This window comes from Cyprinodon variegatus, unplaced genomic scaffold (assembly GCF_000732505.1).
Source record: "Cyprinodon variegatus isolate N-32 unplaced genomic scaffold, C_variegatus-1.0 Scaffold111, whole genome shotgun sequence".
Taxonomy (NCBI): Eukaryota; Metazoa; Chordata; class Actinopteri; order Cyprinodontiformes; family Cyprinodontidae; genus Cyprinodon; species Cyprinodon variegatus.
In genome coordinates this window covers 217,305-244,020 of record NW_015150564.1, presented here as the reverse complement: position 1 = coordinate 244,020, position 26,716 = coordinate 217,305, and the positions used below count along the sequence as shown (strand labels likewise).

Sequence of the window (26,716 nt, the reverse complement as noted above, 5' to 3'; positions counted from 1 at the left end):
TGTGCATGACATAGGTGTAAATGACTAATTAGTGAAAAGGCATTGAATGCAATAGATAACCGTATGCCGATGAAGAATCTCAGTCATTCAGGTCACATTCATTCCAAAAAAGTTAAAAAAAACAATCCACTGGACTTCGTTTCCATGTTTAAAGACGTTTCGCTTACCATCCAGGAAGCTTTTTTTTTTTTTTTTTTTTTCAAAAATTGAAAATATTCAATTAAAAAAAGCTTCCTGGATGGGAAGCAAAACATGGAAAAACAAAGTCCAGTGGATTGTTTTTTTTTTTACTTTTTTGGAAAGAGATAACAGTATATTGACTTATAAAAAAAAAGAGTTTGCATTAGGCAACATATATTATTATTTTAGAATAAGCAGAAGTCATCTGTGGAACATTTCCTTCTCTTATGAGTCCCTAGCTCATAGCTTTGATATATTACCTATGGGGGCACTGAAAAAAAGGCTATGGATAATCTCTAAAATCTACATTTAAACTTGAAAGGACAACCCTGTGCAGATAAAGAACATTTGAACAGAACTTATGAAGCAATTTAAATTTTTTTTTTTATAAAAAAAGTATGGAACATTGAAGGTATATATTTTCACCCATGTAACACCTTACAGTATCCCTTAGAAAAACAAAAAAGCGAACGGTGATAACTGGCGTGCCCCTTTTGAAAAATGGTACATGCCAGTTGAAATGTTAAACATGACACTTCTGAACTGGCATGTACCATTTTTTTAAAAAGTGGGATACAGGGGTCAGCCGAAACTGAAATCAGCAGATCTGCAATCAGTGCACCTTTAATACTACTTCTTTAACCAGGCTGATGTTGTTAAAATATTACACACTGCAGGGAATATAATAAAAGCTCCCAAACACCAAAAGAACTGGAGCTAATCTATGTCTTATATTATTTATATCTATTTTGGTTATACTAAATGTTGCAGAAAAAAACAACTTAGTAAAGTGTTTCTGAATTGAGTTACCTCAAATCTTTACAGGATTTGAAATATAATGAAGTAGTGTTTGTTGAGGTACGGCTAATCAGTCAGCAATGTAGTCAATAATGAGGATGAACGGATAAACATTTTTCCTTATGGAGTATACCAACAATGTTTAATGTCAAATCCCTAATGAATTTTGGATTTAGGTTTAATTTTCTAAGTAAAAACCTCAACTTCAGTCGCTCCAGTCGATTTTTCCAACTTGCTGCCGGAACGCCACACATCCCATTTAGAAACCATAACAACCATTCGAGGAGAAAAGCTTCCCAGCCATTGTTATGGCCAACAGATTTTAAAAATAAACTCCAGAATGTTGTGGTATTCAGAGGGATGGTGGTGAAATAAAATGGTTTACGCATGTGCCCAAAGGCAGCTGGCCAGCTAAAAGGTTACTCAGTGCAACCGGGTGAGTCATAAAACGAGTATTCAGGCCGCAGCTGACCGTGAGTCAGCCCCTACACGCACGCCCAATCTGAAACACACAGGCAAACCAAACCGTTTGGATTAATGTTTTAGAAAAATCCCACAAATTCAACCCTTAACCACTTAAAATGACAACCATTCAATGTGCATACAGTGGAGGGGTTTCTAGTAATATTATGCTCCTAGTGTCATCTCCAACCTGCAGGACCAACAAACACTCTTTAGATCCAGAGGACTAAAATAAACCCTTTGATGATTTCCATGTAAGATGTAAGATGTAAGGAGAGAGTATGGTGAGATTAAGGGAAACACTGTTTGTTTGGAGTCGTATTCATGCTCCAGTTGACTGATTAATCTGTGCAGGTTATACAAGCATCCAGGCTCCAGAGGTCTATGCTTCGGCCTACTGGTGAAAACTACGCACTGCAGCTCCAACCGAGCTTATTTCAATCAGCATTTTCCCTGCTGATACAAACTTGTACCCTGCTTTGAAAAATATCGATTTGTAGAGCAAACATGAAGACATTTAGTCATATATGATCAAAGTAAGGTGGAAAAGCAAAGCACAGCTTATACATCAGAATCCAGGTCACAATGACATGATTTAGCTCTGATTTACCTGAACTTAATCCCATCTGCACAGCACTCCTCCTTGTTCAAGAGCTCAGAAATAAGCAGCTACATTAAAAGGCCATGTAGAGACAAATGGTGTGAACAACATCTAAAAAAAAATGATTTTTAGAAACGATATCGGAGGGATTTCTCTAATGCCTGATCTATACTCTGTATTTTTCTCTCAAAAATCGATGAAGATAATCTGCTGTGTCATGTTATTTGTGGGCAAACGTGAAAAACTTTAGTCAAGACAAAGCAGGGTGTGATAATTCCTTGCCATCTGTGCATTCCTGTTAAATTAAGTGCTTTGGACAGCCAACATAAGCATTTAATCCAAGGGTTTAAATCAGGATAACGCATAATCCATCTGAGGCTTTTATATACACTATATGACCGATCTCTGACAACATGATTTAGATTATAGAAGTGGAAGCGCTTGAATAGACAGCTGAGAGAAATGGAGCAAAATAGAAACGTTCTTATTGATGCATCCAAATCTTTTTGTGTCAGTGTTTCCATTTCAGACCAGTAGAGTCATTCAGCCTTCTGTCTCTGTGGAGGGGGTTTGGGTCTGTAATGGGTTATGATCTGAATCAACACGAAGCAGTTGACCATTAGGAAGAGCAATCCTGCGAGCCAGATCAGAACAAATGTGTTGTAGCCTTCAAACTCCAGGAAGTAGGCAGGGGCCAACCAGAGGGCCTGTGGATGGAAAGAGATGGAGAAAGTGAAGAGCAGTTAGAAGGGAGTTAATTTGTAAATCAAACCTCCTATTCTGTAAAAAACAGCAAATTGCTTAACCCTAAAATCTTAAGATTGAACGCCAGGATTAAAATGTTGAACAGAGCAAATTATCCATCACTGCAGCCTCACCCATGGTGTACGTCCATATGCAGACTAGCATGTTAATATGACATATTTCTAGTCTGATCAGCCATTTATTCCACTTTCTTATATTGATATGAACAATAAAATAAATGTAGTTTTTTGAGAATCGATTGTCAAATTTTGCGCCATGTTAACTTTGTACATTATTTTGTATGGTTGAAAATCAATTGAAAACTGAGAGAAGTTGTTGGATCAGAACTGATAAAAAAAAAAAAATAGAAAACTTGAATTTATGGCCGACATTTTTGTTGTAAAAATTCATAGTGGACATTCATTTAACAAGATGTATGTTAAGTGATGGTGAGGTTAGGCCTTGATGCTCCAACCAGTGAGAAAAAACATAAAATTTACACTTTAACAGCCACATTTAGCTTTGTGTTGTGAAATTAACCTTTTATCAGGTATGGCAACGACCGGCCTAGGTCGCATTTGTAAAAAAAATATGCATTTTTTTCTTCTTTTTTCAGTTTTCTTCTTCTTTTTGTTCTTCAACCAGAAGAACAACAACAAAAACTAAATCAGATCTGTGTTTTTTCAGACTGTCATCAAAAGATCAGATACAGATTCATGAACACAAAGTCATCAGGCATTTTATTAGGTACATCTTGCTACTAATAGAGTGCGTCCCTTTTTATATTTAGAAATAAAATAATATTCTTAAGAGATTTTGTTTTGTAATAACATCACAAAATTAGTAAAGATGAGGTTAACATCAGTAACTGTTAAGAACAGTCACTGTTAGACATAATCAGGGGTTGGGGAAATTATTAAATAGATTTTTTTCTTATTTAGTACCTAAAGGTTCAAACGTGGACTGAGAAAATGTCCCCAAATTATTACTATAAATGTTGAACTAACAAAGTAAAATGGATCAAATGAAGTTCTTGGTTCCATGTTGTGATATTATCATCACAATGCTGCTGCTAAAATGAAGAGTCCTCCCTGTTTCTAGTGAATGTTGCAACAACAGGCTCTGTTTCCTGTTTATGGCTGGCAGGTGTTCTAATGCCTAAAGGTGCAACATGTTGTTTCACATTCCTTAGGTGAAGCTGGTACTTATTTAGGCTACTGCTTATTTCATCATCTCAAAACTGCCATATTCCAATCTTCACAGCATCAAGCGTGTGTTGAGTTGCACTATTTTATAGGTAATAAGAATGTACTCACTGCACTGTCTTAGTTTTTAATGAAGTATCTGATTGGGTCATGATGCTGACAAGTGCCATATTTGGAAATGTAAACGACCACGCAAAACAATCGGATTTAACAAAAAGAAGAAAAAAAAACAGAATTGAGGATTAAGGCCTGCAGTATGAATATAGCCCAAGAGGCTTCAGTCGTGTTTGAAGAAATAAAATTTTGTTTTTGCTTTCTTCGTTTTTTCTTATTCAACCAGATAGAAAAAAAGAAAAGAAAAAAAATGGATCTGTGTCGTTCAGACGGTCATCAAAAGATCAGATACAGGTCGCATATGGGCAAAAACATATTGAATTTAGGGCACTTCAGGCTGCAGTGAGAATGTACCCTAAATGACGTATTAGACTCACCAGGGAAAGGATAGCGCACATTAGCTATGTACAGGAAACATTAAAATCCAGGGTTTAACAAACAAAAAATAATGACAACATGGACAGAAGTTACCATACATGTGAAAGAAGCCCCACTCCTATGGATGGATGTCAGTCTGCGGCTGTTTTAATAAAACTTTTAAACCTTGACTTTACTCTTTTCAAATTCAAAAACAATGATTTCAAGGAGCTGTGCGAAACTCTATAAATGTGGAATAGTTCAACAGGAGTTTAAGTAAATTAAATTATCTTGCAGCAGTTTCTTCCTACAGGTGACTGGAAACATCCATATAAATTATTCTATGATTCCAGATCAGATTTTCCACCTAAATGCACACAGCAGCGTGAATAACAGGCGTCTAAATCTGTAACAAAGCTGAATAACATTAGGAGCATATCTTCAATTAAATTATGTACCTAAAAAAACCCTTCCATGTGTTTTGACTCCATTCATCAGCCTATAAGGAGAGCAGAGCTCCAAATATAATAGCTATGTGTGTCCCTATAAGTTAAATAATAAATCCAAATGAGATGACGTTTATAAACGTTAAAGAAAACATAATGAGACACATATGAGAGCTATTATAGATTATGCAAGTTTATGAGGAAAAAACCCACTAAGATGTAAATGTGAGGCGGGATCTGAACTGAGCCAACAGGAACAGTCAGCAGGTGAAGGTGAATGAATTACCTGTCCAGCAAACCAGAGCAGCAGCAGAGTCAGTCCCTGCTTCACTGACAGGGTCAGGTTTGGGATGATCAGAGGCAGCAAGCATAGGTACCACAGGAAGTACTACAAACACAAACATGTTCATTCCTTTTAATCAGCAGTAATCACTTCCTATTATTACATTAAATATTCACCAAACACACCACAAACTAAAAGCATTTATTTGTGTTTTTTATAAGCTAAATTAAGATTTTTTTCCACCGAATGTACAGTTATTTACATTGGCAATTAAAATATCCAGAAAATATCTAAAATCAAAAAGTCTATGGGTAAAGATGTAGAGACAAAGTTGTAAGAAAAAAGCAAGTAGAGCTAATTAGTAGTAATCCTGCGTTTAAATCACATTTGAACAGTTTAAAAGAAACGTATGCAAGTTTAAACTCTAATAGGCCAAATTAGATCAATCTTAAGTGAAAAATGTTGCTATAATTTCTTTTATTCTTAAAGAAAAATCTAATTATTAGCTTTTATTTTAGTTTCAGACTAAACTTTCAATATTTGTTACACCTTTTCCAACATTATGGACACTATTTGCAAAGTATTTGCATTGTAAGTAAAATAAATATCTGGTTTAATGGTTTGATACAGTATAGATACCAAATACTGTGTGTGAGGGTGTGAATCAAAGATAAAACTCAGTGAAAATACTTAAGCTTTTTTTTTGCAGAAAGAAATAATAATGAATCTACTGTTAGGAAATAGAACGAGAAAAAAAAGTCTGAAATAAATCAACACGTTAGTGATGGTTTCATGTACCTGTGAAGTGCAGACTTTGTTAAAGGAGACAAAGATGGCCGTATTGAGGAAACAGGCAAAAACCAGATCCTGGTGAAAGCTCCATGATGCCACTAACAGCAGGATGAGCTGCGGCAGGAAGGCGGCCAAACCGAGCCACTGGCTCCCCCTGCTGTCTGAAAACACAAAACACAAAAGAGTGACTCCGAGGCCGGTGCACCACCTGCAACACGTCTTCATCTATTCACTGCTAAACCCAACAAAAAAGTTTAAAAACACACATACACCAGCTGCTATCGGTTTATAAACCTGTATCAGAGCGATCCAGCTGCATGGATTTAGCTTTGCTGTCACCGCAGAACAAACCCCCCACAGCATAATGCTGCCACCTCTTTGCCTGGATGGAAGAGCACCTGCAGTAAGGTAGAGCATGTAGAAGTACGGGGAGAAGTTGTGCCTGATGTCCCTCCTGGTCAGATGGTAGAAGTAGGTCTCATGAAGAAACGTCCAACCATACCTGCGCCCACAGAGAAATTTGGGCAGGAAATTATGACTTTTGTTTTCTGTGCCTTTTTTTCTACTACTAAACACAAATAATGGTGTAAAAACTTCTGTACAATCAATTCAGAAACTACGTGACAATGTATCTTCTTAAAAACATTCTGGTTAAATTGATCACTTGCTGCACAGAAGTGAGTCCAAATTAAAACCTGCAGGATGCAGCCCTTGTATGTTCGTCTCACATGTAGTAGAAGGCGAGCGTAAAAATGGAGAAAACTCCTCCGGACACGATTCCGAAGAGGATCAGCTCACGGTTGAGGAAACTTCCGATAAATGTGATAAACTTCTTCCATGTCCGGATTGATTTGGCGTCCGCTGATCCCTCTTGCGAAGCTCTCAGGGCCAGAGCAATGGGCAGGGCGTAGGTTATGGGATAGATCTTCATATGAACAGACAGGCCGTAGAGCACAGCCGCCCAAACCAGACGCTTTGCTAAAGAAATAAAATAGCTTATAGCAGAAAAAAAAAAAAAACAGGAGGAAACTCTCTTAAATTTTTCTATTCTTACCTTCCATACAGAGCAACATCCCGAGCACCAGAGCTGCCATGATGGATTCTGCGTTCCCGCGACTTGAGACCCCCATCGGCAGAGGGTTGAGAAGCCAAAGAGAACACACACAGGTTGCAGTCTAAACATAAACGAAAAATAACACGTAAAAGAGTAGAAAAGCCTCCCATTGCTCAGATATAAAAGTGTGGACCTGTCGAACCTTTCCGTGGAGACCTCTCAAACAGAGAATTGTGTAGATGAGCACTCCTGACAGCACGTCACAGAAAACGAAGAGGATCTTTCCAAACGCCATGCAGAGGTAGATGTTGGGGGTGAGAATCCAGGCTAGCAGAGGGGTGTAGCGGTAGGTGGATCTGTTGTATGGAGACTCACCCTGTACAGAAATACTGCAGCATTATAGACATGTCTGCACATACAAGAGATGAAGTGAGTTTTACCTAATCAGGCCCATCAACCCATACTCGTCTCGTACTCGTCGTCTCCCGCTTTATCCGGAACCGGGTCGCGGGGGCAGCAGACTAAGCAGCAGCAGCCGGCCCATCAACCATAACATTAAAATCATGGATAATGCTTGTTGAGAGGTGCGAAAGCTGAGGTGGAAAAAATATGTTTCTGTGCTTTAAATGTATTAAGGCAGAGCAGATATGAGAGGAGTGTTGGATTTGACAAACCTGGATGTTTAGGTCAAGATTTTACCAAAAAGGAGTGAAAATGTTAGAGGAGTGAAAATCAGAGAAAAACTAATGTAATGTTTTCATAGAAAAGCTTCAGATCACAGTATGCAGCAGATGGGGATTCATGCTGAGCTTAAAGAGGCTACTGAGAGCACAGAGGCATCAGGACTGCATCATATTGTTTTATCTTTTGTCCAAATTTGTACTTTTCTATGATGGGATTTGCCGAGTTCTCTGTCCAAGATGTTAAAATCACCTTTTTTTAATGGATGGACAGATGAACTAATACACAGAGATGGATGGACAGCTGACAAACTGATAAACGCATGTATGAAAAACAGATAGATGGATAAAGAACTAGGGATGTGGGGGAAAAAATCGATTCGGCAATATATCATGATATTTATCCTAATATAATATTGATCCTTTAGTTTCTAATATACATTTTCTTTTATAGATTTTCCCTAAAACAATGAGGGAATTTACACTTCTACTGAATATACAGCAATTGGTTTTTGATCTCTACATTTAATTTTAATATTAGCCGGGTATTATACCACAATATATCCTGATATTGCAATTTGTGACGATATCATATCGTGATCCAAGTATCGTGATGCGTATCGTATCAGAACACCCTCGCCAATACTCAGCCTATAAAGAACAAGCGGAAAAAAAGAGGAACAACAGATACAGGAGAGATGGTAGAGAAAAGGGACGCAACTAACGATTATTTTGTACATCGATTAATCTGACAATTACTTATTTTAAATTAATGGATTAATAATCAGATAGCAAATGGTTCATTAAAGAAGAATATTTACTAAATTAAACCAGGTGAAAGTCAAACTTTTCCACTTGAGGAGTTCTGGATAGAGCATATTGACAGATGAAATTTTTTTATTATTTTAATTTCAAAATGGTTATATATTTTTTACAATCTTGGTATAATTACTGCTGCAATTAGGTCGTTCTGTCAGCTAAAGGCATGTTTTATAGTCTCTATACTCCAGTTAACAATTAATTGATTACTCAATTAGCTGAAGATTATTGCAATAATCGATTAATCACATTCGTTCAGCTCTACTAGAAACAAACAGATAAATGCATCAGGCTGGACAATGCAACTATTTCTCAATACTTAAATACCAGAGGAATCAAGTAAAGTACAAATACTTCGTTACTGTACTTAAGTACACTGTTTATATATTTATACTTTACTCCATTACTGATTTTTCTTCCTACTTCTGACTTCTACTCATAATATTTTCACACAAGTATCTGTACTTTCTATCCATTACATTTTTAAAACAAACGTTACTCGTTACCCTTGAGAGTAAGACACAGGTGATGGTGTTTATAAGTGCCACTTGGGACCTTTCAAGCATTTTGTGCGTTCCAAAGTAACCAGCCTTGGTGTCACCATAGACAGCGATTTTAAACTGAACGAACAAATAAATAGCGTTTTAAAATCGTGTTTTTATCATCTCCGTCTGTCATCTAAGGTAAAACTGTTATCTGTTAACCTCTTTGAGCAGGTTTTACACTCTTTTATTTCTAGCCGTCTGGACTATTGCAATGCACTTTATTCAGGCATTAGCCACCGAGCTCTCTCCCGTCTGCAGTTGGTCCAAAATGCAGCGGTTCGTCTTTTCACAGGGACCAGAAAACATCAACACGTTACACCAGTTTTTGCGTCTTTGCACCGGCTCCCTGTTCGTTTTAGAATTGATTTTAAGATTTTATTGTTTGTGTTTAGAGCCCTGAATGGGATGGCTCCTCGATACATCACTGATGTCCTCCAGATTTATTCTCCGACACGTGTTCTGAAGTCTGAGCTCCTTCTTCAGTTAACAGTGCCTAAGACGAGGCTTAAAACCAGAAGGGACAGAGTCTTTTCTGTAGTTGGCCCAAGACTTTGGAATACTTTGCCCCTCCATATACAGACTGCCTCTACGGTGGAGTGTTTTAAGTCTCGTCTTAAGACCCACTTTTACTCTTTGGCTTTTAACAACGTGTAGTTTGTGTGGTCCTCTGTGTCCTTTTTAGTTTATTTATTGTTGTATTGTGTTTATGTATTGTTGTGTTGTTGTTTATTATTTGTTATGTACAGCACATTGGAAACGTTTTCTGTTGTTAAATGTGCTATATGAATAAAGTGGATTGGATTGATTGTACTGGATTGGTTACTCTTGGCTTCGGTTTAATGTTTATATTTATTTCACGTCATGTGCGCCATCCAATGCAGATCATTGGCTCCATCCACATCTAGTGAAAACTAGTGTAATTGGATGAGTCATAGAACACAAACACTCATTGGTTAGCTAAAGGAAATCATCAGAAGCAAGCAGGTGTTCTTCAAATGCCATGCTACAATGTCGGATTCAGAAATGATGCCGAAATGTCTGAAAAGTCGGACACAGGCGAGAGCGTATTGGGAGACGGAGACCAACAAGACCTCCCTCATCTTTGGCCGTATCTCAAAGAATTTTTAGAAATAGTCGAAAATTTTAGCTATTAATTCATATAGTGGCATCTGGCTGTTTTTTTAAAGGTTACTTTATACTTTTTCACTTTTACTTGAGTAAAGAGGTCAAGTTGATACTTCAACTTTTACCAGAGTGTTTTTAAACTGCAGTATCTATACTTCTACTTAAGTAACAAATGTGTTACTTGTTACTTACATGTGTTACTTTTGACACCACTGGCAAATGCTTTTCATTGTTTTATCAAAAATGAAAAATATTTAAATCAAACTCCACAGCCTCCTCAAAGTTTTCCATACTGTAGAAACCCTGAGGTTAACCCGGATTAAAAACAGAGGTCAAAGCGGGGCAACAGGATGAGCTACAGCAATGAAAACATACTGTAATCCTCTGAGGGATGATCTACTTAAACAAGTTGGATCTGTGGAGACTCTGCATCCAAACCTTCAGGATATTTAGATCCTGTTAGAGGCAGCTTGAGGCAGGAAGGTTAGGATCAGGACAGGTCTTATTAACCTACAACATGGAGGAAGAAGTTTGATGGTTGGAGAGTTTTGATGGGGGAGTGTTGGCCTAGTGGTTAGAGCAGTGCGCTGGTGCTCTGAGAAGGTTCGATCCCCACAGCCTGCACTCTGGGTCCCTGAGCAAGACCCTCATATAACCCTGGGTTATATACAGAGGTAAATTTCTCCAATAATTCAATAAACTTAAATTATTATTGATTATTATTAAAAGGCAGAGAAGCTGAAAAGTAAACCTATAGGAGCAGAACACTGAATACATCTAATTAGATTAGAAAATAAGAAATATGGAGATAAACTATTAAAATACAGACATCCCAAGTCTCCTGGAAGTTCCAGGAGTCTCCCTGATATAGATAGTTGATCACGGATGCCCGCGAGTCGGATAAATTATCCCGGATTTTAGACTTTGCAAGGTGGTGTTTTTTTTATGTGAGTGAGAGCGGGCAAGCTATACAATAATTCATGCATCATGTGCGGATTAGAACTACTGCGATTCCGCAGACAACAAGAGAGCGCGGGGTGTAGGGAGGAGGTTGCTGGTGAAACCTGTGCAGCGTATCTGTCCAAAGCGATGCTCTGTTCAACCAGCGATCCAGGCGACTGGTTGTCAGAGAGCTGAATGAATCAGTCCGATAAGTTTCTGGTTACTCTCTGGCAGTCACCTAGTTACCACTCAAAGCTGTGCATCCTGGGAAACGGCAGAGGTTCAATTCTCAAGTAAAAAATCAAAATATAGGACTAATTTTACAGCAGAACATACTAAAGTATATCACCGGCATAAACATCAGCAAGAGTCGACCTCTAACCAGGAGCATGATTGCCTTTGTTCGAGCAGGGGAGAAATTGCAACCCTCCAAGAAGACCCAAGGGGGCCTGCTCACGACAGCAAGGGATTGGCAGCACTTGGTCGATCTGGGGAGGCAGTTGTGATTCCCGGATTACATCGCAGCCAAGACAACCCGCCCGGACATGGTGCTGTCATCAACTTCCACCAGGCAGGTTGTGCTGTTTGAACTAAATGTTCCTTGGTAGGACAGAATAGAGGAAGCCCAGGAGAGGAAGAGGGCTAAATATGCAGAACTCGTGGCCGAGTGCCAGAGGAATGGCTGGAAGGCCCGCTGCGAGCCTATTGAAGTGGGCTGCAGGGGCTTCGCAGGGAGATCTCTGCACCGTGCCCTTGGACTCTTAGGGATTTGCGGTCTGCAGAGGCAAAGACCCACCAAGAACATCTTGGCTCTGGTTGAGGAGGGGGAAGGCGTGACGTAGTGCGCTACCTGGACACAAGTCGGGGAACTGATCACCCCCGGCTGATGTGAGGGCGTTTGACTAAGACCCGAAACACCCAGTGGTCTCGGGAGAGTCACTGAAGATGTGCCCAGGTTGCACCACTAGGTGTATTACAATTCTTTCACGTCTAGTGAAGGTGAGGAACAGTGGCAGATCTAGACCAAATGTACCAGGGGGCCAGGAGGGGGCCAGCGTGTTTTCATTGGGGCCCAGAAAAGCATAAAATAAAAAAACAGGGCAAGAGATTCAAATATATTAAAGAGAGCTGCATGAAGTGAAATCTGTTTTCAATTAGGTTCAATAAAAATTCTATTTCTTATGAGGTCAATATACATTAATAATTTAGGAATATTACATATTTTTGACTTAATTTCAATTAAAACTACCGTTTTCTATAAAATTTGAATTAGAACTCAAGAAAAACTGTTAAATTCATCTGTAGAAATTAGAGCATTTTTTTAATTTGTTGTGGGGGGAAAAAAACATTTAACAGATGAAAACTACTGAAGCTATCACATCATTGTTTTTGAATAATTATTAAAACAGAATTTGTAAAGAAAAAGAATGAAAAAGATCCAAAGGAGCTATCCATAACCATGTCTGTTCCAGCGCAGATCATCATTAGAATTTCTTTTAAGTATTATGTCTTCGGTAGAGGGGCCATAACAGGGGCCAGAACATGATCTACAGGGGCACTGGCCCCCGTTGGCCCCTGTCTTGAACCAGCCATGGTGAGGAATGATAAGCATCTCCCTGAAATGAGTTTGTGGAACTTGGGATGTCTGAAAATAAGTTCTAAAATATATTAAATAAACACATTTTATGAACATAATGTGATTTGTGACTTTTTTTAAATCACATAAGTGGTGAATAAGAACCTTGATTATCTGTTTCCTATATCTGAATAAATAATCAACTTTGTTTAAATAATTGTAATTTGCGATCAAAAACAGCTAGAAATGGCGATGACTTCCAATAAAGTAACAAATTATTCCAGTTTCAGTCCACAGCAGCAGCAGCAGCTGATAAATTACCTGTGTGATGAACCTGGCTGCATCCGTGAACACATGGTAGTCTATGTCCGTGTACTTCACCTCCATAGTCCTGTCCTGGTGGTCTCCATAAGCCACCAGAACCACACGGACAACAAAGGAGGCCGAGAAAAGGACATGTTTGTCTGGGAGCTTTGAAAGGAGCGTCTCCATCAGCAGACAGAGGAACGGCTTTTATTTACCATCAATGAATGACGGCGGCTCAGGAAACACAACCCGGAAGTCTGAGGGATGTAAACAATGTCTTCTTCTATCAGCTCTCTGTGCCAGCTCTGCTGCCACCTGCTGGACATGGATAAAACACTGCAACACAGATTTTACACCTACTTTGTTCTCCTCTATATTAATAAAGCCATTTTATCCGATGTAAAAAAAAAAAAAAAAAATGAAAAACATATCTTGACCCTCAGGATCATATTTTTAAGTTTTATTTAGACATAAACATTATTCTGCAACATTTTATCTGGATTTCCATCCATCCATTTTCTGTCATGCTTATCTCCAGATATTTACAGGCGGGATACACCCTGTCACATCCACACTAACACACACAGAATTTAGAGAAAACAATTAACCTTTTGGATTGTGGAAGGAAGACAGAGTACCCAGAGAGAACCACGTATGCTCAAGGAGAACATGCAAAAAGACCCCAGACCGGGAACCGAACCCAGGACCTTTTAATGCTAGGTGGCAGTGCTTCCCACTGCGACCCTGAGCAGCCCTTTATCTAGATTTTACCCTGTCAATTAGGATATCGTGACTATCATAAAATCACTTTTTTTTATTTTAGTTTATATTTCTTAAGGTTAGATGTAAGCTAAGCTGTTATTCTTTAAGTAGAACCATCCTCACTTCTCTGTGTTCCAGGTGCAAACAACATTTAAAGTCTCGCTTACCTGAATTAATTCGCCACCAACTGGCCAGACAACATTAAGAACAGATTTTTTTTTTAAAGCAACTATTCAGCTAAGTAAACTGTGACATACTGTAATATGAGGCCTGTTTGCATGCCTTAAATTCCTGTCATACTATTTCTTACTTTCAAAAATTATTTTAATGAAAGAAGTGGAAAATGATAACGCTAAGACATACTGTTGGTCTCGTCAACTGGCTGAAAGAAACCTTGCACTTTTTCTTAATCCTTTACATAAATTATGCACTTTATAGATGCAGTGTAATAAAGTATTAGTCTCCTCAGCAACTTCTGATGGAGAGGTTATGTGTTTTAAACCACAATCTGTTCAGGTTATATCTATGAGAGACCAAAACCAAGAAAGGGCCCCTGGAATGTCCAATATATTCGGTGGTCTGTACAAAAAGTTCATTCTCTCAGTTTATTTTACAGATATAACTGAAATAAAAACAGTAACATAGTAATAACCCCCCCCCCCCTAAAAATAATGGTTTTAATTCAGCCACATTGGAGGGTTTGAGTATCAACACCCTGTTTGGGATCATTACATCGCATCTCTATTGTAGTTAGGTTAGAACTTTGACTACCGGTCAGCTACAGCAAGAAACTTAAACAGCAAATCACCACATCTGAGTGCAGGTGTGTTATTTATAACATGCTTTTTGCAACAGCATCCCCACCTTTTATACGGTATTCCCTTTATCTCAGTTTGAAACTCTTTTCACCATTTACCAAAATAGTGAGTTGCAGAAATAATTATATAATATAATTGAATATATGACCCACTTAGTTTTTTTTTTTCTTCCCAAAGTGCTGTTTGCAATGTTGAATTCTGTTACACTGCAAAATAGTGTAACAAAAATTGACACTTTAAGGTGTCAGTTGAGACTGTAGTTGATTTTATTGTGAGGTTGAGAAGTGAGTTTGTGCTCTGAGAGGGTTGCAAGTATCCGGTTTGATCCCCTGAGCCTGGAATCTGGGTCCCTGAGCAAGACCCTTGACCCCACAATGCTCCCCAAGGGGATGGGTTAAATGCAGATATTTAATTTCGTTGGTTTGTACTTATGACAGTATAATGAAAATAAAGTTGAATTCTATTATTCTATCATTATCGTTAAATTATGAACACAGACATTAACCGAGGAATTTGACATCTGCAGTTGTTAGAGGCAGTTCTTATGCAACCCTCTTGGAAAAGTTCTCAAAAGCTTAATGTAAATATAACACTACTGTCAGTCACTTATGATGTTTGAAGCAGTTGGATTAACTGTTGCATTTTATTCTTATAAAAAAAAAGCAAATTTAAGGTCATATAAAACAGTGATAATATAATACTCCAACCACCTTGTGACAAAACAACAAAACACATTAACCAAATCTGTCTTAATGCCAGGTCTGAATGAAAAATAACGATATGAGGAGCCAGGTTTCAAGTTACTCGTTTATTACAAAGATATGGATCCAACAAAAGCTTTATGTAGAATCTCATTTCTCTTTGGTTATGCTTCAAGTGTAAAAACCATTATTTATTCTAATATTTTGTGAAGATAAAGTGCAAATAATGTTGCAACCATGGGGTTCAGTTTTGTTTATGCTGCCAGTTGATAAAAAGGCAAAATGATTAAAAAACAAATTCTTCAAGGGACACATTAACATACAAACTAGCTGCAGCTAACAGGGCTGTTTGAAACACATGAACAAACATGTTTGGTTAAACAGTGAGAGACTAACATTACAGCAAGGCACATGAAAAAGAGGAAAAAATCCTCTGCACTGGTTTGACATCTACAGGATGGAAACCGGAGATCTGTTTTAAAAGCGCTGTGACGTCCCTCCTGTTCAGAAACCTCACTCTAAAGGACAAAGCTCACACAGGTGAGCAGTAGCGACCAGCGAAGAGAACACTCATGGAGGGGTTGTGTCGGATGAAGAAGAGGAAGGGTTGGTCGGCGATGAACTTGGCAGGAATCCTGGCGCAGCGCAGCATCATGACGACGCCGGTAGAAGCGGCGGCCTCCGTTCCCTCCTCGTTGACCTCCACAAAGGCCTTGTGGTAAACCTCAGACACGTACAGGTCATTGGCAGGAGACATGCCTGTCAGAGAGGAGGGGGGCGGAAATATTTAGATGATCCCAACTATTAAAGCAAGTAGGGGAGGAAAAAAAGGATGCCGAATCACGTATGAGTAGATAATCAGGAAATATACCGGAAAAGTCGCTCCTCCCTTGATCGAAGGCGTCCACCATGCCCATGCTCATCAGGACGCTCTTCATGTCATATTTCTCCTCCAACTTGAACCGAGGCAGGCCCACATTGACCTCGGTGTCATCCATCATGTCTGGACGGGTCCAATCCATGAACTTCTCATACGTTAACTCCTTCTCCAGCTGAGGTTGTGCACAAACCAGTCAGTTCCTTCTGCTCTCTCTGCAGGCCTTGCATTAGATTTAGATGCTAAAGTCATACCTTCTCCAGACCAGTTGTTCCCTCCATGCTATTAGGTAAAAAGATGAGCATGCTCAGCTCCTTCCCTTTGTACGGCATCTCAAGGATCTGGAAAAAAAAAATGGATTATAAATATTGTAGCTAAACATCAATAGGGAAATACAAAAAAACAACAACAATATTCCTGCAGTTAATTTTCTTTTTTTGATCACAACTCCCATCTTAATCTACATTTAAGTGTATTCTAACCACCTATTCACCATTGAGTTAACATAACATTTGGAGCTCTCTGTATTTATTATATTTAAATCATCTGGACCTGTTTAACTGTGATATTAGAATCCCAACTTTTCCATTTTATTTGGAATTCAAGGCATAATAACACCTGCTAAGAGAGGGATCTTCAAGCATGATGCTGCCACCACCATGCATCACAGCTGGTGAAGTATGGTGGTGTGTGTTCAGAAGCACAACTTTGTCAGTTTTCCCAATGGATCAATTGTTCTGAACTGCAAACAGAGCTTCTTCTTTTTTGGCTTTCGTTCAACAGAGCCATTCTTTCCTAAAAACGAGGTATGCATGTAAAGAGTATGGCTGATAGGTGGCCTTTGACCTGAGCTGTAAACATCTGCAGTTACCTGGCAGTTGACTTCTGAGATGAAGGTAAGGGGAAACTTTGATTTCTGGTACATCATCATCACAGGCTTTGTCTCGTTCTAAAAGAATGGGAGAGAAGGAACAAGAAATTGTGTCGTTTCAGAGTTTGATAGTGGAAATCAGCCAAAATAAAAAAATAAAAAAGGCGAATACATCCAATTATATCTTAAATCTCCTATAGAAGTATAATTTAATCAGTTAATTATTCACCTATTTTCTAATCAGCAGCAATCCTGTCCCACACAGAGCATACGTGATCAAACAGCGTCGTCAAAGTGACTGTACTTTACATTAGTCTTAACATTTATTGCATCTCTTATACTATATCCGCTGGTTGTGCTGTTCTTTTCAATCCCTCTTTGCAGGTGATGAAGCAGACTGAAGACGTTTTATCATCGTCTCCCTTTCTTTCTTTCATCTTTTCTCCTTTTTCCTGTTTTTTCCTTTCCTATTTCAGTGTCCATATAATCTGTGATACTCCGTGCATGAATTATAATAAAGCTTTATATGCATAAATCAAACGGAGCACTGTGGTGATAGCTGTACTGCTCCACATTATTTTTATTGCTAAATTGCCAGAAAGTACACTGTTTAATGAAAAAAAAGAAGAAATCATAAATTGATATTTATAGCAGAGGAGAGCAAACTTTCTCATGCTTAAGTTCCCCGTCTTTTCAATTTATTTTATTCAGTTGTACAATATATTTTGGTTTTAAAGTTTATTTATCCCATTGGTTAATAATAAACAGGCCAGTTCTCACACTAGATATTCAAACAATCTTCTACATTAGAGTAATATCACTTTTTCAAGCCTTTTCTAACATTCAACACTATGAAATAAAAATTAAAGCATGTATGATTCATGTTGACATTGTATCAGTTCCTGCTGGAATATATCAGTATGATAAAAAATAAACATTTAGTTTCTTACATTGTTGATTTTGAACGGAGCTTCCTTGGTGGCAGTCGCATTAAACTGCTGGTTCCAGTTCCCTTTAAAGTAGATGGCGTTGACCAGAACCAACCTGGTCAACCCGTTCACCGATCCCTCGGCCAGCAAGTCCTTAATTTTACCTAACGATGAAGAAATGATTCAAATAAAAGAGATAAGCTGACAATTCGTCAAGCAAATACATACACAACAAAACAAATACGAAACGCTGTTAAAATATAAAAAAAAACTCATTGGGCAATTAAACCCAATATTAAAAAAATAAATGATTAATGATAAGTAAACAAAAGATGTCCATCCAAAATAACCTAAATAAATCATTGCATACAAATGTTAAGATCCCATTCTTACTGAAAGCAACCCAGTTTGTTTGGTTATTGAGTCACTAATGTGATTCTTGAATGAAACAATGATGAAACATGAAAGAAGTAATCTGAAGCTTATGATGAATGAACATCAGAGGAATAGAAGGAGATTAATAAAGCTCAACCTTCCTCCGGTTGGTTTTAAACTCTTTTATTTAGCTGGGGTTCTTTTTCGTTTAGATAAAAATCAGCGAATCATTGTTTTGTCTGATGAGTAGGGCTGAGTATTTTTGCCAAAGTCCTGAATCGATTCACTTCGATCCATATAGTTCTAAGTCGATTCACCTCGATTCATTCAGTTCTAAGTCGATTCAATCTGTTTTTACCCTTATGAAAGTGGTGTAACTGTGTTTCAAAATACTTTTCCTGTCACATTAAATGCAAAGTGCAAACTTGTAAATCAGACAGCTTAAACTTGAGATGTGAACAAAACTGTCTCAAAAGTGCAAACTTGTTTGTGAAAAGTGAAAAAAGCCTCACATGAGCAAGCAGATGTGACACAGCAGGGACACAGACATGCATGAGCTGCATCATCTTCACTGCATAAACTATGTGTGCAGCGTTGTCTGTAACAACTACAGGGTGTTTTCTGGTCAGCCCCCATCTGCTAATGTCTTCTATCAACCTATTTGCTATATTTGCAGCTGTCTGGCTTGAAGTCATCTTGAGTGCATCTTTCCTGCTCATTTGAATGTGAACGTCAAGCGCGTCACTATAAAACTAATCAATCTCATTCCCTAAACATCGATTTTGCAAAAATGTAAAAGAATTGATTTGAAATCGATTATTTTTTTTTTTAACCCAGCCCTACTGATGACTAACTCATAGACTTTCATTCCTTTTTGTAAGGGGGGGGGGGAATATAGGAATAACGACACATTGAGAAGCACATGTGATCCACCTTGTGTCTTGCTCTCCACCCAGCCATTAATATTGACCCTCGCTGCGTCAGAGTTTTTGGAAAAGTCCACCTTCTCCAGTTCTGCTTGGTAGTGCTTCACAGTTTTCTCAAGGTAATCCTGAAAGAAAGCAATCATTTTTAAACATCCCCACTTGCTTGTAACCTGATTGTTGTCCTTCCAGTTAAGCCTTCTTATTGTGCAAAGAAAGCCACACCTTTTTTAGATCCTCTACACACAGACTAGTGCTGGGAAGCCCAATACACACCTGAACAAACTGGTAAGACTGCTCGCCGTAGAGTCTGTTGGCGACACTCAGGGCATATGGAGCGCCTGGCTTGTTCAGCTCGCCCAGCAGCTGGGAAAAGCTGGAGTGGATGTCATCCTGGATATCCAGGGTTTTCAAGGTCTGCAGATGAAATAAACCAGTCAGATTTGTTGAACAAGCAAGAGACCAGTCCAAGGTGATGATAGGGAACTGGTTGCCATGTTCATCCTGTCTAGTGATGAGAGGTTTACTAGAACTGCAAAAAGGAACTAAACCTGGTTAATAATAATCAAGTTTAAAACCCATCTCATACATACACTATATGCACTGATCCTTAAAGTCTTTAAACCCAACAAACTTTGACAGATTTTACCCCGATTATCTCATAGACCAACACAAGTTACTTTTAAATATAAAAGGCAATTTTCCCCCAATAAAAAAAAATGAAAAGGGGCATTTATGTGTAGCAATTTAATTTTAAAGTGGAAGGGTATAAAGACTTTTTTTTTTTTATAAAGGTACAGCACAAAGAAATGTCTGTGAATAAAGAGAGAGAAGTAGAAAAATGTTATAACACCATCCCTTTCAAAACAAAAAGTAAAGATACAGACTTAACAGAACATGAAGTTGTTCCTCCACCAAGTTTTCCACCAAAGTAAACTCAAAGTCCAACTCCATGGACAAAATATTCTGCATGTGTAAGCTACAGATTGAGAAATGAACCATGTAATTCCAGTGGTCTTTGTTATGTTTCTGTAGGTTTGTTTTCCAGAGTCAGAGCCACACCAGCAAGAGGAAACCAGTTTAGGCAGTTCAGTGCAAAATGAAGCAAAGGTTGGTTGCTTCACCTGCCGTTTCCTTCCTGATATATTCAATAATAAGAAGAGTAATTAGTAGCAGAGCAGCAGGGCAGAAGAGGACAGCTAACCCAGATACCGCAGTCGTTTCCCTCTGAGGATCACATGCTCCATCTGTTAGTAGCATCAGCCGACACTCCCGCTCATATTGCCTTTGATACCACCTTTAACAGATACGCTGGCAGTTTGGATTGGACCTGCTGCTGCTGCTGCATCTGCATCTGCGGCGGCCCTGCTTTCGTCATCTTATCCGCCTTAGTGAAACCGAGAACCTGGAGGTGACATTTGGGATACTTACTGTCAAGCGGGTCGCTATCGATTGCCGGTCCGAACCTTTTATCTGCAGAGCCATTAAGGCTCGCTTTTAAATAAAGCTAAATACTTTTAAAACATCATGTTCCTTGATGCGGTTCAAATAGTGTGGACTGATAAAATACAGACTACACCGGGGTTTGAAACATTCTCTGCAGCTCTATGTGTCACACATCTTTGTAATAGTAGATCTTGAAAAGCAGCAAGTTCTACCACTTCGGGTCATCAAAGGATTGATTCTCATAAAAACCACGACAGAGTCAGAGGAGGTCTGATTGTTTCTGCTGACAGGAGATAAACTGGTGATTCATCATTGCTTTTACAGACTCAGCTCTGGTTTCCACGCCTGTCAAAAGTGTAAAGTTCAACTGGGACTCAGCAGCACGATGAGAAGAAGTTGACACAAAAAAAAAAAAAAAAAAAAGATTGTCAGCATTGTAGATCAGCTCCAGGATCGAGGCAGCTGACATGGAGTCGAAGCTAAAAAATGAATCCTGATTGGATCAGATACACGAAGGTCTTTAAATCAGAGGTCTAAAAACCACAGTTTCTGCAAAAAAACAAGAAAAAAAAAACTTCCAGGTAAAATCTAGAGTCAGTTGGGTTCTCCGTGGCTTATTGGAGCAATGGTTAGTGAAGTGCTTCCCCTCCCCTACATGTTGCTGGACACTGGTGGACAGACAAAAAGAGTGCTACAAAAATAAAATAAGGTTTTGTACCATTTATTGGATTTTTCCTTTTTTCTTTTTTAAGCATTCAGGAAACAAAGCGTGACCTGCATGTTCAGGCTAGCGGCCTGCAGGGAGATTAATAAACCAACTTCTTGGTGCCCATTTAACTTTGGAAAAAAGAATAAATGTAAATTGGTTTAATTTGCACTAAAACAACCAGTAAACTCAGTGCATTTTTATAACTGTTGCTGCTACAATTGAAAAAACAAAAGCAATAAGATCATTATAGATTTTATGTTTTAATACTTTAAAACCACAGTATTTTTACTAAGGTTATAATTATGAATCAGCTCATATAGGTTTTCTTTTTTTTGTTAAGCAGCAAATGCTGATACTGATTATTTCGACAATCTAACTGATCGCTGATATTTGCTCCTGATTGTTTTTGGGCCACATTTTAAGCAGATACTCCGCCCCCCTCATTTACATAATTAAAAAGATTTAACTTATTCAACAGGTCTTAATTTAAACATTAAATAATATTTTAGAAACAAATCCAATTATTTACAATAGAAAGCAAATGGAAGGAGCAGCAATGCATGCATTTCATGTAAGGCTGGGTAAAAAAAAGAAAAGAAAAAAAAAAAATCGATTTTGAAACAATTCCTTAAAATTTTGGCAAACTCCATGTTTAGGGAATGAGATTGATTAGTTTTATAGTGACGCACGTGACGTTCACATTCAAATGAGCAGGAAAGATGCACTCAAGATTACTTCAAGCCAGACAGCTGCAAATATAGCCAATAGGTTGATAGAAGACATTAACAGATGGGGGCTGACCAGCAAACACCCTGTAGTTGTTACAGACAACGCTGCAAATATGGTTTGTGCAGTGGAGATGATGCAGCTCATGCATGCCTGCTGTGTCCCTGATACGTCACGTCTGCTTGCTTGAGTGAGGCTTCACTTTTTCACTTTTCACAAACAAGTTTGCACTTATAAGACAGTTTTGTTCACATCTCGAGTTTAAAATGTCTGTATTTTGAAACACAGTTCAACCACTTTCATTATCGTAAAAACAGATCGAATTGAAATTAATCGATTTTGAACTGTATTAATCAAAATCGAATCGATTCAGGACTTTGGTGAAAATACCCAGCCCTAATTTTATGTAATCTGTCTAAGACTAATTAGATTAGATTCAACTTTATTTTCATTACACAGGTACAAGGCAATGAAATGCAGTTTAGGTCTAACCAGAAGTGCAATAGCAGCAAGAGAAGGATAAATAATGCTTCCATAAATATAGGACATGGGTTTCTACTGGGTAAGTATAGAGATGAATACTATTATAAACAGAGTCTTACTAATGGATGAATATGATATATAGATAAATAGTTTTATGAACTAAATTTGCAGCTGGATAATTACTTAATATAATATATATATATATATATATATATATATAAATAATCAATCAACCAATATGCTCATATAAACAAAATGCAAATAAGGGTCATAAATATTGGCTGACTGATGTAATGGTCTATTTCTAACTATCGTATTTATGCAGATCTCCTAGCAACTCCTGTTAATAGGGAGGGTGGAGTTTTTTTGTTACAACTGAGTTTAAATGAACCTTAACTGTTCTTACAACTAAAATTCCCTCTTCCTTAAAACATGCACTCATTTAAAGAGGAGACAGGAACATCTAAACCTTAAAATACATAAAAAAATACTAAATATACAACAGTTTTTTAGTTACAACACAAACGCCTATAGAAACAATGCTGCTAATCTACACATTTCTTTAGACTATGGTTTCTGCAGAGCTACCATCAGGCTGCAAACAGATGACCGCTGCACAGCAAGTGATTTTCCAGCTAAAAGACAAATTCTCCACTGCTGACTCATTGCATTGTCCTTTCTACTTCATTCCCATAACCACTCCCTCTAATGCTGAAACATGCATGGCAACATAGTCTCTCCAAAACAAAGCTATAACACAGCCTGAATCATCCGAGATTCCCAACAGCAAAGCTATTATGAATCCTAGAGCTGCTTTACTGCTCAGTGCCAAGACTTACTGAACGACTGCAGCACGGACAAACAAACAGGACATTTATCACCTTCTCTGTTTATGTGGTTTATTACAGCTTTGGCCGCTTGTCCCTCCTCCAGGAAGCATCGCAAAAAGGATCATAATCACTAGTGTAGATCAAATGACTTCCTTATAATTGAGACAGTCAAAAAAAAAAAAAAAATCTGCAATTTTCTCATTAATAATCTGTACACAAACCTGAAAGGTTTTACCATTTTATTAGAAAAACAGGAGCAATGACAAACTACATTAAAGTGACGTAATTAATGTACTGCAGTGAGAACAGCCCTGATTTACACAGTGCTGTTTCTTTTAGCAGAGATGAGGCAGATAATGGGTGAGGCTCTGCCCCTCCCACATACTAACCTTTACAGCACCTAGGTGTGGTTTGGCTCTGTTTGTTATCAGCTCAGTAAACTTCTACATGATTTACAGCAGCCTCTCCTGGAAAATGCTTCTGCAGCTTTCTGCTGCCTTTTTTTTTTTGCATTATTTGCTCTTATGATTTCTGGGAATAACCGAATAGCTGAATGAATAATAAACAGGGAAAATGGAAGAAGAAATTGAGTTTTGCACGCTTACAAACTCTTCAAGCTTAATAAAAGAGGTGCCAGACTGAACACTGAGAAGAGGCCCCTCATAAAATAGATCTGCTGCACATAATGGGATCCAAGAACATAGAGGACTTTATTGCTGTTACACATCTACAGCAATTATTTTGTTCCTATTGTAACACAAACCTGATATGTATAAATAAAAATAAAAAAAATAGATGTTGAATTTCAGCAGAAATAATTTGAAAACTCTAGAAAAAAAAAGAACAGCAACAAGTAGAAGATTTCATAGCTGGGCTTTCGTCTATTTTCAAATTCAACACAAAGACTAAAAGTGAGAATTTAGAGATTTTAAAGTGAAGTTCAGACACATTTTGCTTCTTTATTTAGTATAAATATTCTGCAGTGTGAAGCTAACAGCTAATTGTTTTCTATGCAAAAACAGCAGCTAGCAATTTTAACAGAAAGTAGAGGTAGGAGTTGGTAAATTATATGTGATCTTCCTGTGCTAAATATATAAACTTTTTTTCTGAATTGAATGGCAGTTTATTTTGATATCAAATGCTACCCTAACTAACTAATCTAGGTCCAACTAATCTTTATTTAGGCCCCGTCTACATTAAGGCGGTGATAGATGTTTGCTGTTGCATTGGTGCCTCCCATCCAGGTAAAAACTGACTTCAAAAGACACCATTTATGGGGTTTACATGTTAAACGTACATTTATAAACATAAACAAAGAGGCCTAATCTGCATATGCCTGTTATTGAATTTTGTTCTTATAATTATGAATAAATATTAAATAATTGAAGTTTTTTTTAAATCTCACATTGGAGAAATTTACCTCTGCATTTAACCCATCCCCTTGGGGTGCAGTGGGCTGCCATCGTGGGGCGCCCGGGGAGAGGTGTGGGGGTCTTGCTCAGACACCCAGAGTGGCATTCTGTGGGAGTGGGGCTCACAGAATGCTCTATGCTCTAACCTTTTAGCTGCCACTCCCTCCCTTTCTTATTAAAATCGAGATCTAAAAGATACTAAAACCAGCTAAAAAGGTAATAACAGAGAGGAAGTGTAAAATAATTAAGGCAAAGAGGATCTATTTAGAGCTTTTTCATAGTCTGAATTGCAGCCCTATATGCATCAATGTAGAACGTACTAAAACTAAGGAAAAGCCATTAAAAAATGAGCTGGTAGAAACCTTTTACTACTAATGTATGTTGGATTTTAATAAATAAATATAACTTTATGCATGAATTGAGTATTTAAAGTGAAGCCTATAAGATGCAATGAGATTTATCCATTGCAAGCAAGATGTTAACGACTTTCAATTTAGCAGAAACTACATTAAAAAGGCATCTCTGAAGCATCTCTTCAATGGAGCGATGATGTTCTCTGCTGAAGGAAATGAATGAGTTGAGGATGTTGTACCTCTGACATCTGGGTGGCTGTGTTGCCTCTGGCTCCCAGCATCACCATGGCCAGAGCTGAGGAGATGCTGAAAGGAGAGAAGAAGACATTGGAGGTGCTGTTGTCCTCACTCAGCTTTTTCAGCAGAGCCAGAGAGAAGGTGGTGTTGGCTGTAGTCAGAGGGGTTGCTGCTGCCATCCTGCCTGTAGGTCAATAAAAATAAAACATTTTTCAAACCAAACTCCACTGAACAATGGAGCAAACCATCCACTAAACTCCATCTTTAAATGAGAACCACTCATTTTGTTATATCAAACCCAGATCACCCTTCGTTTTCTGAACTAATATATAAAGGTAGCTGTTAAACTGCAATTGGATACAAAGGAGCGAAGTTAAAAATGTATCAGTGCCCTTTAAGCCGTAAAATCACAGGGAAATACAGATTTTCTCACAAAAGCACTCACTGTTAGATGATCTCCGTTTGTTCCTCAGCAAGAGTTAGACTCACATGAAGAATGACACAGGTTATTCACTGGTTTTTATATCTGACAAGCCGACACGCCCCGACACAAAAACACTTCCGCAAATGTCTTCGCCTTTGTACGGAAGCCGAGAGACCAGGTAAAAGTAGCTTTGCGCGGAGCTTAGAAAACAAACCGCTACTTTTACAACCACTACTATGCCAATTACTACTATCAATAATAATAATAATAAAAACAACAACAACAATAACAAAAATTATAATAATTAAGATAATAATAATGATAACAATAATGATGATAATAATAATAATTATAATAATGTTTGAATTAAATTTGTTTTTCAGTCGCCTTTCCTGCTTTTATTACCTTATTCTAATAATGATAGTAAAGCTCCTAAGCACTTCTCTATAAGAAGAAGAAAAAAAAACAACAAAAAAAGCAAAGCAACAAGGAAGATATAAAAAATTATGTTAAAATACTCTAAATATTATGTTTTCTCTGGCTGGTTTTAATTTACTAAACCTTAGATTCTGCATCGGCAATGCTTCTTCTTCTTTTATCGCCCACTTAAATCATAAAGGTTCATTATCAGGCAAGAAGACAAAAAGAATAGATAAAAAAATATGTCTTGTTTTATTTTTGTCAGTGTTTTCATCTTAGGATTTTATGAATCTAGCAAAATAATTTTTCTTTTTGTTGAATCTTAAACTTAAAATGTATTTACATCAGTAAAATATTCAAAAACCTAATGGGATTTTAGTATATACAAAAA

The 26,716-nt window shown here is 37.8% G+C and overlaps 2 protein-coding genes across 2 annotated transcripts; both read right to left on the bottom strand.

Moving 5' to 3' along the window:
• Positions 1-793: 793 nt before the first annotated feature.
• Positions 794-13,286, bottom strand: pigm (phosphatidylinositol glycan anchor biosynthesis class M). Its single transcript, XM_015374959.1, has 8 exons — positions 13,045-13,286; positions 7,239-7,412; positions 7,037-7,157; positions 6,711-6,960; positions 6,381-6,484; positions 5,989-6,143; positions 5,194-5,295; positions 794-2,748 (listed from the first exon to the last, which is right to left on the bottom strand). Exons 1-8 carry the CDS (start codon positions 13,213-13,215, stop codon positions 2,581-2,583), a joined length of 1,245 nt encoding a protein of 414 aa, XP_015230445.1. The 5' UTR covers positions 13,216-13,286; the 3' UTR covers positions 794-2,580.
• A 2,104-nt stretch (positions 13,287-15,390) lies between these two features.
• On the bottom strand, positions 15,391-26,061 carry LOC107084917 (serpin B6-like). Its single transcript, XM_015374981.1, has 10 exons — positions 25,927-26,061; positions 25,484-25,665; positions 20,583-20,690; positions 19,562-19,702; positions 19,296-19,413; positions 18,009-18,151; positions 17,059-17,136; positions 16,442-16,528; positions 16,182-16,362; positions 15,391-16,069 (listed from the first exon to the last, which is right to left on the bottom strand). Exons 2-10 carry the CDS (start codon positions 25,658-25,660, stop codon positions 15,843-15,845), a joined length of 1,260 nt encoding a protein of 419 aa, XP_015230467.1. The 5' UTR covers positions 25,661-25,665; positions 25,927-26,061; the 3' UTR covers positions 15,391-15,842.
• Positions 26,062-26,716: the final 655 nt, after the last annotated feature.

Coding starts and splice junctions, on each gene's coding strand:
- pigm (XM_015374959.1), bottom strand. CDS start 13,215: ATGGAGACGCTCCTTTCAAAGCTCCCAGACAAACATGTCCTTTTCTCG. Junction 7,413..13,044: donor CAGCCAGGTTCATCACACAG/GTAATTTATCAG, acceptor ATTTCTGTACAG/GGTGAGTCTCCATACAACAG. Junction 2,749..5,193: donor TGCTCTGGTTTGCTGGACAG/GTAATTCATTCA, acceptor TTCCATCCACAG/GCCCTCTGGTTGGCCCCTGC.
- LOC107084917 (XM_015374981.1), bottom strand. CDS start 25,660: ATGGCAGCAGCAACCCCTCTGACTACAGCCAACACCACCTTCTCTCTG. Junction 17,137..18,008: donor CTCCGTTCAAAATCAACAAT/GTAAGAAACTAA, acceptor CCATTCTTTTAG/AACGAGACAAAGCCTGTGAT. Junction 16,363..16,441: donor GAACAACTGGTCTGGAGAAG/GTATGACTTTAG, acceptor GCACAACCTCAG/CTGGAGAAGGAGTTAACGTA.